The sequence below is a fragment of the Ursus arctos genome, unplaced genomic scaffold (genome assembly GCF_023065955.2).
Source record: "Ursus arctos isolate Adak ecotype North America unplaced genomic scaffold, UrsArc2.0 scaffold_85, whole genome shotgun sequence".
Classification (NCBI taxonomy): domain Eukaryota; kingdom Metazoa; phylum Chordata; class Mammalia; order Carnivora; family Ursidae; genus Ursus; species Ursus arctos.
Window position 1 is genome coordinate 1 of NW_026623106.1, and position 14285 is coordinate 14285.

General features: G+C 47.4%; 1 protein-coding gene across 1 annotated transcript in view; it reads left to right on the forward strand.

Annotated features, from left to right (window-relative positions):
• Positions 1 to 86: 86 nt before the first annotated feature.
• Positions 87 to 14285, forward strand: part of LOC113249473 (myomegalin-like) — a 35942-nt gene continuing 21743 nt past the window's right edge. The window contains 10 exon segments of the mRNA XM_057309490.1: positions 87 to 788; positions 4181 to 4616; positions 5465 to 5657; positions 6541 to 6592; positions 6594 to 6643; positions 7254 to 7752; positions 9392 to 9627; positions 10654 to 10705; positions 11759 to 11982; positions 12634 to 12789. Of these exon segments, the coding sequence (XP_057165473.1) occupies positions 541 to 788; positions 4181 to 4616; positions 5465 to 5657; positions 6541 to 6592; positions 6594 to 6643; positions 7254 to 7752; positions 9392 to 9627; positions 10654 to 10705; positions 11759 to 11982; positions 12634 to 12789 (2146 nt within the window). The 5' untranslated portion in view covers positions 87 to 540.

Consider the following 14285-nt stretch of genomic DNA (forward strand, 5'->3'; position numbering starts at 1 on the left):
TATAGGGCGTGATTCTCCTGCTGCCAGTGAAATTAAGCTGCTGTTTTACTTGTAGCTGAGTGCCTTCTGTCTTCGTCTTCCTTTTTAGGGCCTGAGGGGCAGACATGGCCTTAGGCTTTGAGAGCTGGTGTCTCAAGCCGAGGTCTTTGTAGTCAAGGACTCGGATGTTGTGGAGTCAAGGAAGTTTCCCATCTTGTAAGAAGCCTCTCAGGGGACTCTGTCTCCCAGGAAGAGAAGAATCACAGCATCCACACTCTCCAGTCCTGTGTAAACCTCATGTGTTTGCACTGGGTTTTGATATATGATGTGCTTGTGTTTTTTTCTCACCAACATCTGGATGCTGCTCTTCCTGCCCATGGCAGCAATCCCCCCTGCCCTCTTGTGTCCTCCCCACCCAGACCAGTCTCCAGAACCCTTATGGCTGAGGAAGTCCTTAGGGCGAGCTCATTTTAGGGCTGCCTTTTTTGTTCCTATGAAAGGCTGCCTTTGCAATCTGATGTTCCTCTTGGATCCTCTCTCCTGACCTAACTTCTTTAAATTATGATTTTCTTTCAGATCATCAAGGTGGCCTTGGAGAAGAGCCTGGCAGCTGTGGAGACCCAGAATGTATGTCTTCCCCCTCCTTCCTCAACAGGAGGGGACAATAACAGAGGTCTTCAGGAGGAAATGCTCCACCTGAGGGCTGAGATCCACCAGCACTTAGAGGAGAAGAGGAGAGCTGAGGGGGAAATGAAGGAGCTAAAGGCTCAAATTGAGGAAGCAGGATTCTCCTCTGTGGCCCACATCAGGTAGGACACCACCCAGAGAAGGAAGGCCTGTCCACCGAGAGGCCACCATAGCCAAGGAGTTCACCTTGCTGCAGCCAAGGCATTTGTGCTGCTGTAGGGCTTCTTGGTCCACATCCCAAGCTCCATGTGTTAATGGTTCAAATTCTTTAGAGAAAACTCAATAATATTGGATAATGGTGATCATTCAAATTATTTAAATCTGGTCTTAATTCAGTACAATAGTGCCCATTATTAGCCATGTATTCATGAGTGAAAATCTCCCAGTTGTATGACAGGTGTTGCTCTTTTGCATTGACTGGAACATAGGAGAAATCTCCTACTACCCATGATGCTTCACTGCTGTGTGTGGAACCCAAATACTCCATGAGGGAGGAGGATTTTTACAGGGGCCCCTTTGTTTCCACTCAGCTCTCTCTTAGCAGCATGAATCCCTAAATCATGGAATAGCAATGTTAATAATCTCTGCTGTTTTGTTAACTTTACAAAAGTGGTATATAGCTGATTCATTGGTTAGATTGGCCACTCTGTTTTTTTAAAATATTTTATTTATTTATTTGAGAAAGAGAGAGACAGAGATAGGGTGAACAGAGGTGGGGAGGAGAGGGAGAAGCAGACTCCCTGCTGAGCAGGGAGCCCGATGTGGGGCTCAGTCCCAGGACCCTAGGTTCATGACCTGAGCCGAAGGCAGGCACTTAACCAACTGAGCCACTTGGGTGCCCCTGGCTACTCTGTTTTTAAAGCCATTTTTTCAAAAGATGCTTGGGGAGCATGCTGATAATGTAGGGCTAATCCATTCACTCCTTCATTCATCCCTGAGGGTCATAATCATTGTGGCCTGTTGTTTAGAACACAGCAGTGCAAAAGTACAAATTTAAATCCATGCCCTATTGTTTCCCTTCCTATTATGTGCCACTTAAACATGCCCACGTCATAGAATAATCTTAGCGCTGAAGAGGACCTTGGCGTCTAGCCTAATCCTTATTTCAAAGTCAAGAAAACTCTGGTCTAAAAAGTTCTAGCAACTTGCTCAAAGTTGCATATTAGTCCATGGCTAGACCCCTGCCTCCCAATTTTTAATATCTAAGCCTTTTCTTCTATGCTATATACTTTGTCAAACAATCTTGGAAGTATTCTTGTGATCATCCTTCATGCTGGTTCTTTCACTCTGAATTACCATGATATTTCTTCTCCTCCTCCTCCTCCTCCTCCTCCTCCTCCTCCTCCTCCTCCTTCTTGTTCTTCAGAAAGAGAGCTCAAGTGGGGGAGGGGTGGAGGGAGAAGGAGACAGAGTCTTAAGCAGGCTCCATGCCTGGTGTGGAGCTTGATGTGGGGCTCAGTCTCACAACCCTGAGATCATGACCTGAGCTGAAATCAAGAGTTGGACGTTTAACTGACTGAGTCACCCCCATGATATTTCTTTCTACTGAAGTGAAATTCTACTTAAGCGAAAGCGTAAGGTTTTTGTTTTTGTTTTTAAAATAAGCTCTATGCCCAACATGGGGCTTGAAGTCATAACCTTGAGATCAAGAGTTGTGTGCTCTACTGACTGAACCAGCCAGGTGCCACAAGCAAAGTTTTGCTTAACTTTTTTTATGTGTAAACTTGATTAAGCTCATGGGTAAGAACAGTACATCTCTTTTGATCATACAGCTGAATATACAATCAAACCAAGTGCAGATACCTCCATGGACTATTTTCTTTTTTCTCCGGAGTTACTAAGCTGAAACTCTGAGCTCTCCACACAACCTTAAGAATCACAGATACTGTGGAAGACAGAATCTATCAAACGAATAGCCTATCTTTTGAGGACACTTTGTTGAGCTTTGCTTTCATCGGTTTGTGTCGTGAAAACAGCGGAGTTTTTCCCCAAAACATGAAGCTAGAACATAATATCAAATATTCTTTTCCATACTACACATGTGTTGCCTTCTCTCCATCTGACACCTCAGTTTTGGCAAAATGTCGCCCTTCCTCTCCATTGAGGAAACTCTCTCCTGGATAGTCTATCTGATTCCTGTGTCCTAAAGTATTTTCTTCCTTGATTCACACTAGATAAGCCCTGCTCTTGGTTCCAAGACTTCAGGATTCTAATCTAACTGTGCATCCTTCCAGGTGTGAATCACTTATTTTCTTTGCCTCTTCTAGTCAGCGGTTCTCAAAGTAGTGTGCTAAGGATCACCCAGAGAACCTGAGTAAAATGTAGATCCGTAAGCCTTAGCTCTAAAGTTGTTGTTTTTTTTTTTTTAAGCACCTCATAGGATTCTGATGGTAGTACTTTTCAGGTCTGAAGCTAGTACAGCAGAATAAAAGGACTGCTCTGTTGAAGACCCTGAGCTTACCAGACCATATATGCTAGTTCATTTAAGCATCCAGTAACTCTACTAGGTACGAGTTATCCTCATGTTATGTAAAAGGAGACTGAGGCTCAAAGAGGTTAAGCAAACTGCCTACTTAAATGAATTGCCTTGTTAAAGCCATGGTTGTTTTTTTTAATCATTTCCATCCAAACTTGGTGAAGGGTATGGTGGGAAGTAAGGATGGAATCTAGAATGTCTTGGTGAAAATTAGTTGTTTATCCATTTTATTTCTTCTGCAAATGTGAATGTTCTATGTGGCAGGATTTGTGAAGGCTCTGGGGATACAGGTGAACAGGACAGAAGATGATCCATCACAAGAGCCAGACATAAAGCAAAGAATTACAGAAGTGCAATTGATTGTAGTTCTAGATTGGTATTATTTAATTCTTTTGTTCCTAGGTCCCACTTTCTCATCCAGTGGTTGAAAACTGACTGATGATAACTAATAGAATTGTAGAATCCATAATAAATTTGTCTAGGCAAGGTCTTTCTTATTGTTTTGTCTTCCTTAACACTGTAAGTACCCTTGTTTATTCCAGAAGCCACTGAAAATTAGAACATGAGGCTGAGGGGATGCCTGGGTGGCTCAGTCAGTTGAGCATCGATCGTCAGCTCAGGTCATGATCCCAGGGTCCTAGGACTGAGCCCCGCGTTGGGCTCCCTGCTCAGCGGGAGCCTGCTTCTCCCTCTCCCTCTGCTCCCACTTGTGCTCTTTCTATCTAAAATAAATAAAATCTTAAAAAAAAAAAAAAAACATGAGGCTGAATGACCAGGGTAAAGACAACTAGACCGGTGTGTTGAGTCCAAGATTTTTAGGGACTGTGTTGTCACCAGGTGGCTATGGAAGTGTGGGCAAGTCTCTCCTCTTCTTGAGTTTTGGTTTCCTTGTCTATCAAATAAGGGAGTCCTTGTTGGTCTCTGAGGTGGCTTCGTGCTTTGGGGGTATCTCTGAGTCTCTGCTGGACCAAGATGGGGACTACAGGAAGCGAGGCCAAGAGCGGAGCCAGCCCCTCATTGTGTGTGTGTTTCCTGCAGGAACACCATGCTGAGCCTTTGCCTTGAGAATGCAGAGCTGAAAGAGCAGATGGGAGAAGAAATGTCTGATGGATGGGAGATCAAGGAAGACAAGGAGAAGGGCGAGGTGACAGTGGAAACTGTGGTAGCCAGAGGGGGTCTGAGTGAGAATAGCCTTCAGGCTGAGTTCAGAAAGCTCCAGGGAAAACTGAAGAATGCCCACAACATCATCAACCTCCTCAAAGAACAGCTGGTGCTAAGCAGCAAGGACGGAAATAGTAAACTTAGTCCAGAGCTCCTTGCGCGCCTGGCCCGGGAGATTGACAGAATGAATACAGCGCTGGTCTGTTCTCCTGAGAAGCCCCAACGCCAAGAAGAGGAGCCCGTGACCATAAGGCCCTGCCCCAGACCCCAGGGCCTTGACCTTGGGGCTGCACTCATAGTGGATGGCCACCAAGTAAGTGCGGGATTAGATGGAATGAAAGACCTGTGGAGAAGGGCTGGTGGTAACAGTGTTTACCTTAAACAGTTCTGCCCCATGGGTCATGAGGGTCTGAGGAAGGGCACCTTTGCCCCCAAGCGGTGGTAATAATATTGTATACACATTCAGCCTTTATAAAAGCTTTTACAACCTTATCTCATAAATATTAATTGGGTGATTACTTTTTCATAAATATTTCTTCAGCACTTAATTTTCCAGATGACACAGTAGGCATTGGGCAGCAGGCAGTAAGACCTGGTCTCTGCCCTGTAAGTACGCAGTACGGTGGGGAAAGATGGCACAAAACAGATCATTTCAATAGGATGTGGTATAGGGATGCCTGGGGGTTAAGGCAGCCCAGACAAGTGGTGTGTAATGACATCTCTCCTTATCCCTGCCATTTTCATCACAGCTCATCCCAGGTGTCTGTTCCTGAGCCACAGGAGGGGCTGTCAGGATCCTCATAATGGGAGGGGCTTTGCTGAGTATTGAGTAAATAGGGAATATAGAGGATTTGGGGGGGGGGGACAAGGGTGGGGCAGGAGCACAGGGAGAGATGAGGAGAGGTGTCTACACTCCTCTTTTCAACCACTGCACCAACATATACTGAGAGCTCCTCACTGGACTCTACTGGCGCTGTAGTATGTGCTGTAGATACAGAGATGAATAAAACACGATCCTAGCTCTGCAGGAGCTCGGAGCTGGAAAGCAAGCCACTACCAAAGGCCGTGAGGAATGCTGTAACAAACCCATGAGTAAAGTCCACAGGTTCAGAAAGGGAAGGAGCCGTGACTGGCTGGTCCCTGTGCTGGCTCTTTTCACAGCTGGATAACCGGCCCCAGGCCCGAGACCCTGGGCCTCAGTCAGAATTTAGCCTTCCTGGATCCACCAACCACCTGCGCTCCCAGTTGGCCCAATGCAAACAACACTATCAGGATCTCCAGGAGAAGCTGCTGATATCAGAAGCCACAGTCTTTGCCCAGGCCAACCAGCTGGAGAAATACAGAGTCATGCTTAGTAAGTCTTAGGTTCACCATCACCAAGGTGTCTGTCTTCTCCCTGAGAAACTACATGCTTTGCAGACTTCCCTTTTCTTTCCCAGCCTCAAAACAAATTTAATCCTGACCAGGTCCTAGAACTGTGGAAATGCATATTTAACTTCAGTTTTTGCACCTGGCAGAGAAGAATAAAGAACAAAGCAAGTTTGCAGTGAGCATATAGGGAGGAAATGGGCCAACATTTAGGTTTGCTGATTTCTGGTATAGTCAGCAAAATGCTTTACATCTCTCAACATATACTGATAGTTCCTCTCCTCCTCTTGGCACCAAACCATATTCTTCAAAAATATGTCATCACCGTTGGTTTAGAATCCATGCTTTCTAGTAGAGCTTTCTGGGGTGATGGAAATGCTTATGGGGCACATGAAATGTGGCTAGTTCAACTTGGGAGTTTTATTTAATTTTAATTAATTTAATATGAAGTAGTCACATGTGGCTGATAGCTATCTTATAGAACAGTATGGATCTCGATGTTTTAGGACTCTAAATTAGTTCAGCTCCATTCACGTATTTACTGAGCCTCTGTGGATAAAGCAGTTGCTGGTTTCACTGGGGCTTCTAGGGATGATGATTTGTATAATACCCAACTTAAAGATGTCTGGTCCCTACAAAGTCTCAGTTGTTGGAGGTGAGATCATCAGTGGCAAACAGGCTCATCCTGGTGCAAGGAAGTCCTGCCTGGAGTGGGTGGTCTTTTCTCCCACTTGAGTCCAAAGAACCATCCATCCCACTCTGGCTCTGACCTCCCTGTCCCCTGAGGGCTAGGGCACATGCCATTGAGGTTGAGGGGGTACGTGGGACATTCAGAGCCTCCGTGACACCCTCTGTCTCTTCCCACGCAGGTGAATCCTTGGTGAAGCAGGACAGCAAGCAGGTGCAGGTGGACCTCCAGGACCTGTGGCCGAAGTGAGAATGAGGCTGAGCGGGAGGAGAGCACCAGTCCCGGTAGGAACACAAGGGAAGGGCTCACCTGGCCTCCCTGGAGTCGCCCTTCACATCTAGGAGCTGTTAACCAGTCCCACACCTGATGAGGAGTAGGGCTGAGGGGGTGCTGTAGACTGAAGGGGACCCCAGGACTAGCAAGGCACAGGAAGTTTGGCAGAGAAGTCTTATCCAATGTGAGGCTGAGTGTGAGTTGGAATGTCTCTAGTTTTCAACATACTCTGTTAATTAAGAGAAGAAAAGTTTTATCCAACAGATGATCGTCTAAGGCTGACTTTTTCATGAAGAAACCAGATGAGCTTTCGGAGATATGCAAACCCTCAGCTAAAAAGACCTGTTTTTCCATCATTAAAGGACTTTGACTGTAGGGACACCCACCAAACTGAAATCGAGAAAAGAAAAAACACTCCGTGCAGTAGAAGGTGACTGTGCCTCATCTGCAGGGCTGTTGAGTGGATAAGAAATACCAGGTTTGAATGCTAGTAACGTGCAGGGCTGAATAAAGTCCCGCTTCAACTTTTTCTCTAGGACTTCTTATCCCCAGCACCAAAGCTGCTCCAGCTACAGCAGCATGCATAGCTTTATTCAGGAGGATGTCTTTGTCTTTTCTCAGAGTGTGAGGAGCATAACAGCCTCAGGGAAACCATCCTGATGGAGGGGCACCTGGGCTCCCCAGCGGCCAGCTCCCCAGGGAAGAAGCCCTTGGAGAGCCCTCGAGGGAAGCAGGAGGAGTTCCAGGCATATGGAAAGTCGGAAGACATCTCTGTCCTACATAAGGACATCAGAGACCTGAAGGCCCAGCTGCAGAATGCCAACAAGATCATTCAAAACCTCAAGAGCCAGGTCCGGTCCCTCTCAGTTACAAGCGATTATTCATCTAGTCTGGAGAGACCTCGAAAGCTGAAGGCCGTTGGCACCCTCGAGGGATCCTCACCTCACAGTGTCACTGATGAGGATGAGGGGTGGCTCTCTGATGGCACTGGGGCTTTCTACCCCCCGGGGCTTCAGGCTAAAAAGGATCTGGAGAGTCTGATCCAGAGAGTGGCCCAGCTCCCGAAAACTGGAGTGGAAGGGAAGCTGGCAGAGGAGCTGAGATCAGCCTCATGGCCTGGGTAAGAGGGGCACTCTTTGGACCCTTATTTGATTGATGATGTCTAAGTTTGTGTTGGAGGTGGGCTAGCCCAGGCAGGTAGAAGAGAGAACCTATCAGGGCAATCAGAAGAACACCCGCTTAAATGCTAGGCCTAGATCTGAAGACAGGTCAGTAGGCCCTGCTGGGAGACACCAGGTCTCTGAGATCTCCTCTCAGGAATCTATTAGTAAAGCGACCGGATATGTGGTGTCGTAGTAAGACTGGAGCCAGACTGCCTGGGTCTGAATCCTAGCTCTGGAACTTCCTAACTGTATAACTTACTTAGACTTTCTGGGCCTCTTTCCTTACCTATTAAATGAGGAGAGTAAGAGAACCTATCTCAAAGGGTAGTTATTGGGTTTAAATGAATTAGTATAAGTGCTTATAATTGCTTAACATATATTAAGCTCTCAGTACTACTTACCATAACTGATACTGTTATTGATACTTTGTATTGAAAAACACTGGGTAGACTTCTATCTAGGTATCTGTCCTTGTTATTTGCACTGAATGTCAAACCATCCAACAGCTTAGTGGCCTCAAACAATAATTTATGTGGATTGACGGGGCTCAGCAGAGTGGCTCTCACTTGGGGGTCTCTCATGGGGCTGCTGTCCAGTGGTGGCTGGAGATGGACATAGCTTCTTCCTTGATGTGTCTGGCAATGTGGTGCTCCTTGGCTTCTCCCTTTCCACCCTTAGCTTCTCGTCTTCCAGGGCCTTTCTTCCTGGGGTGGGCCTCTCACAGTATGGTGGTCCCAGGGTGGTTCCACTTCTACATGGCAGCTGGCTTCCAACTGACAGGAAGTAGAAGTTGCCAAGACAGTTAAGAGCTACTCCTGGGCTTGGCACAATGTCGCTTCCATCATTATCTCGGTCGTGGTGGTCACAGAGCTTGCCCAAATTTAAGGAGGTGGAGAACAGCCTCTACCTGCTAATGAGAGAAGGGGCAAAGGCACATTTACAAAACATCATGTGGAACAGGAACTTGCGTAACGGCCATCTTGGCAAAATACAGTCTGCCGTAATATAGACGGTCTTCCAAATAGAAGGCACGAAAGATCCTATCTAGACTTAGGATTAAGTGATTCCTTCCCCTCCCCCCATGTTGGTTTGTTTGTTTATTTTACATATGCTGTCCACCCAATGTGGGGCTTGAACTCACGAACCTGATATCAGGAGTCGTGTGCTCTTCTGACTGAGCCAGCCTGGTGTGCCAGGATTAAGTGATTCTAATCGTTGAATTTATTTTTATTTATTGTGTTTGTTGAGTATCTACTCAATAAATACATTTAGTGTTTCTTGAGTATCAACGGTGAATCTACACTCAACTAGTCCTGTGAGGAATGTAAAATTTGGCATTGTATTTACGTCCACAGGACTTAGGATTCTTCTGGACATATGACTAATACATATAAAACAGCATAAGAATGATGGCACACTAAATTGATGTCGCGTATCAGAGCAGGATTTACTCTTAAGTACCTTCTTTGGTTTCTGTGCCAGAATTTGGCGTGGGGACCTCCTTAGAGATGTTCTCACGGAAATCTCTATTGAAGGCCCATAATTTAACATTCACTCATTTTCATTCCTATTTTTTCCTCTTGTCTCCTGTATTAGGAAATATGACTCCCTGATTCAGGATCAGGCCCGAGAGCTGTCGAACCTACGCCAAAAGATGCGAGAAGGCAGAGGTATCTGTTATCTTCTCACCCAGGATGCCAAAGATACAGTAAAATCTTTTGAGGACCTTCTTGGGAGCAATGACATTGACTACTACCTGGGGCAGAGCTTCCGGGAGCAGCTCACCCAGGGAAGCCAGCTGACAGAGAGGCTTACCAGCAAACTCAGCACCAGTAAGTTGACCATACAGCTTTGGCACACACTCAGTCACTCCCACAGCTCCAGGCCCAGGTGGCCACCACACCTCCACCACAGCCTTTTCACCCAGGTCCTGCTTCCACTTCATTTCCTGGGGCCATCGCAGGATCGGGACTGGCTGGTGGGGAGCACTGAGGAGGAACACAGGGTTGGGGAGGTCATGATTGCAATGGCAGAAACTGGAGCACTCGTGGCAAGTGGCCTTTAGGAAAGCAGGCTGTGTCCATCCAGTGCTAAGGGGGAGAAAGGGAGAAGAGATTGGAGGACCTCATCATAGTGAAAAGAGTCTGACCTGAAAATTGCAAGACTCAAGCTGTGCCCTGGATGCCGCCATTAACTTGCTTTGGGCAATGACTTAGCCTTTCAGTGTCTGTCTCTTTGTTTATTTCATGGTGTCGTACATGAATATAACCCCAATATAGTGAAAGCACCCTGCCCTTTGGATGTGATTTGGACACTGAATGTCATAGTGCAAGGGCTAGGAATGTTGGTTATCATTGGAGCTCTTTACTTAGAAAACATTTCCTGGGAGTAACCCAGGGAGTACAGCAGGATCCGAGTTGGGGGCCAGACATCCCACATGCTGGTGGCAGGTGCAGAGGTGGGACAGGGCGGTTTGTCATCTCCTCGGAGCAAGAGTGGGTTCCACATGAATGCTGTGATGGGACACACAGCATACATCTGCGAGTCAGTCTGTGGCAGGCTTGGAAGCTGGAATGGTCCAGAGAGAAGCTGGGCAAGTGCCTTTTAAACTTCTTTGCATTGATTTAGGGCAGAGGAAGTCATGATGCTGTTCACCAGGTCAGGGGAGGTCTGCCTGGTGAGCTCAAGAGAGCCTAAAGGTCTCCCCTCCGAGGATACAGTCTGCAGCCTTCCCAAGTAATTCTCCTACATGTCCTGGACATACACAGAGGAGTCACCATTCTGTACTTGTGCATTTATAATGTGGGAAGTGGGACCTGTTTAATTTCTTACCATTTCTTTCTGAATTTGGCTTACAGAGGATCATAAAAGTGAGAAAGATCAGGGTGGACTTGAACCGCTGGCCCTCAGGTAATTTGAAACAGGATCAGGAACAAGGCCCAAGGGGTCCAGGGTGACTGCAACTTTGCAGATCAGGGAGGGGAAATGCTGATTATAATGAATTCATTTATTCATGGAACACCTTAGCCTAATTCTTTACGCTCTTTTGCCATAATTCTGTTGATTTCTATTTGCATATTTATTCTCCAGGCTTGGTAAACTAGAGTTGGTCTGACCCAACAGTAAACTAACCAGGGTCCAGGGGCCCTTGGCACCCCCAGAGTTCTCCTCTGCTTTCCTCCTTTGTGCTACTAAGTTGGCTTACCCTGAGTTGAGTTGGCAGCTAGTTTAATAATCGTTCAATTTCCTTGGGGGGAAAAAAGAATCAAAGAACCACAGTACAGTTCCTAGGGGGGAAAGGCCTGGACGTTGCAGATGCCTGGGAGGCTGCAGTATCTCAGGAACCAGTTTTCCATGAATCACTGCATAGACTCTTATCATGTGTAGTAAAATACAGGCTCAAAATCTGTTGTAGCCACCAGTTCAAGCCCCTCTGTGTCAGAAGTGTGCTTTAGACCACTTTTTAGACCATTCTCAGAATACCTGTCATGAAGAGCAAAGTGTTTTGGTTCTGTTTTCATTTCTGATCCATCACAGACACATATGTGGGCTGTACCCTCAATCAGCCAGATGATTCCACACATCCTGCTCTTGGTTGTCAGTGGCAATGCCAAGATGCTGTATGTTTCTCACTGCTCACCTTCAGTTACTGTACTTACCTTCTTGGAGACTGATAACCAGCAGCTCTGCTGGGGCCACACTTGGAGCAGCTGTGCTTTAGAGGGCTGGCTGGGGCTCCGCTAGTCCCCAGCATCTCACGGGGCCAGTGCCCTGGGTGGCTATTGCACCTCCTCCTCCCTCTGCACCCCACCTACCCTCCGCCCCTAATCAGTGATAGGTTATTTTGATCGTTCTATGCCAGAATGGTTCCCTTGACTCCTGCAGCTTTTCCCGTGTGCCTTAGTCAGGACTAGTTGGTCCAGTGACCTTGGCTTCACCTGTTGTCCCCCTTCACCTTAATAGGCTCAGCAGGGAGCTGCAGGAGAAGGAGAAAGTGATTGAGGTCCTGCAGGCCAAGGTGGATGCCCGGTCCCTCACGCCCTTCAGTAGCCATGCCTTATCGGACTCCCAGCGCTCTCCCAGCAGCTCCTCCTTCCTGTCTGATGAGCTGGAAGCCTGCTCTGACATGGATGTAGCCAGCGAGTACACGCACTATGAAGAGAAGAAGGCTCTGCCTGGCCACTCAGGTAGCCTCTGCTTTCTGGGTGGTACCACTTTTCTCCAGGCGGAGAGGAGACTTCTGTAGCCAGGCCTTATAGCTCCACCTCGGTGTGTATCAGGCTGAATGTGGCTCTGGGACCAAGCACCAAGCACACGCCCCAGTGGCTCAGGATCTTTGCTGTGCTCCTGACTCCACAGGGTGTCACTGGGTCTCCACTGGATGTGCATGCTGGTAGACCCAAGGGGAACTGCAATAGGAAGAAGGAGAAGATCCTGGAAGGCTTTTCTTCCCCATTGCTTCATGAGCATAGACTGCTGACTTCCTTCTTAAAATGGGACATCTTCTCCCTCCTGCAGTGGCCTTGCTCACTCCATTTCCTGAGCCAGTATCCCCTGAGTATCTGTCAGTGGCCACAGATGCTGTCGGTTCCACCTGGTATTCTTGGAAACGCCATTTCCATGGGTTTCCATGTCTGGGCCCCACTCTCACCTCTAAGGTGGTTTGCTTCCCTCAAGAAGCTATCTGCAAACAAGGAAATGAACCCTGCTCACAGTGCTTGTGCTTGGTGCTTTCCCAGAAAGCAAGGCTCTGCCCTGGTACCGCTGGTTAAATATAAGGCCAGATTCCAGTTCTTTGTCGACCACCAAACATTTTCTTTCATTCATGGGTTTTGTAGATTCCATCCATCATTTGAGTCATTCCGCTGTACTGTCTTCTAAGTCATCAGGAACCAGTGCACCTCAGGGGGTTAAGGCCGAACCCAGCAGCAAACCCATCAGCTTGCCAGCTCCCCAGACCCCCCCGCCCCAGGAGGCCAGCCAGGCCCATCCAGGTATGCGACAGCCAACACGGCCAGAGCTTTGTCTCCTCTTCCTCAGCAGCCTGTTTGACTCTTCTTCAAGGACGAATGTTTCCACTGTCAGGGGCTTCTCTGCAGCAAATCCTAGACGAAATCAAGAGGCCATCATAGTTCACCAACTGTGTCTGCGTTTTCTTTGTTTTAAATATTGTAGACAAATCAGAGATCCACATAGACTTGGATCTGCATCCCAATTTTGACCAGTAGTTGGCAAATCATTTTAAAGTAAACATTTTCATTCTTTCATTTCACTCTGGGGAGCAAAATGTTTCTCCCAGGATTTCAGTAGCCAAAGAACAAAAAGAAAGTCCCTTCTGCTGCTCGCCTCTAAGAATTACCCATTTTATCTGCACGGTGGGTCTCTGCAGCAGCTCGGGATGTCCATGTCCTCAGACTAGCTTCTGTTCACATCACACGATCACTCACGGATTTATGAACTGGCTGGCAGCCCTTGGTATGTACCTAGTGCATGTCCTGCAGCCAGTTGGAGGGATACATTTCATTTACCTGCCCCAACCGAATTGCCAGGGGGTCTGCTGTTAATTAGGGCCCCACACCAGTGATGGCAGGGCAAAGGCAAACCTTGTCCTCGCCTCCTACCTCCTGCCATCACCAGCTGGATGCCTTCAGTGTGGCTTGTGGTAAGGTGCCCGAAGAAACACGGTGCTTTCCTTCTGCTGCCCCTGTCTCTCCTGAGAACAAGTCAGCCAAAATCTTAAGAAGGGGTTGTGTCTGGCTCTTTCTGAGCCGGGGCTCAATGTTTCTGGGCCAGAGTAGACAGCAGCTGGCCCAGGAAGTCATGGGGAAAAGCTATTTGCCTAGCCCTGTAGACATCTGTGTAAATGCTTTGGGGTCAAACAGGGCAGAAGGCCAGGGATTTTAAAATCAGAACGCCTCCCTGAAGGATGCCTGGCCTGTGTTACTTGGCAATGTGGGTGTCCTTGCCATGCTGCTCTGATAACGTGTCAGCATTCTGGGGCGAGGGATGTGATTAGAATGTATTCATTCTCTTCCTTGGAAGGCATTCTCCGCAGGTCAGCCTTGGTTTCTGCTCCCTCCGAGGGCTACCTGCCATATAACTGTTTTTAGGAAAGAGGAGACGGATTCAAACATCAGAACATCGCAGGGTCCCTAGAGACCTGTCTGTAGATGGGCTGCATCATGCTCATCTGTGAAGATTTATTTTAAATGCAAATTTCTAAGCCCCCCTCCCAAAGTTTATGACTTAGTAGATCAGGGCCTGAAGAATCTGCACGTATTAAGAATTTTTCCTGAGGGATGTGAATGCCCAGCAGGCATGCAAGCTATTGTGTCTGAGTCACTGCAGCAAGACCTTTATTTTTCATTTGGTGAATGAACCCATTGATTTGAGATTCTGAGGTTTGTTTCCATGATGCTCTTGAATTACATGCATGAGGAATGCACATTTCCCCACAGTGGTAGCCCGCTCCTGCCCTCCTCAGGGTGAG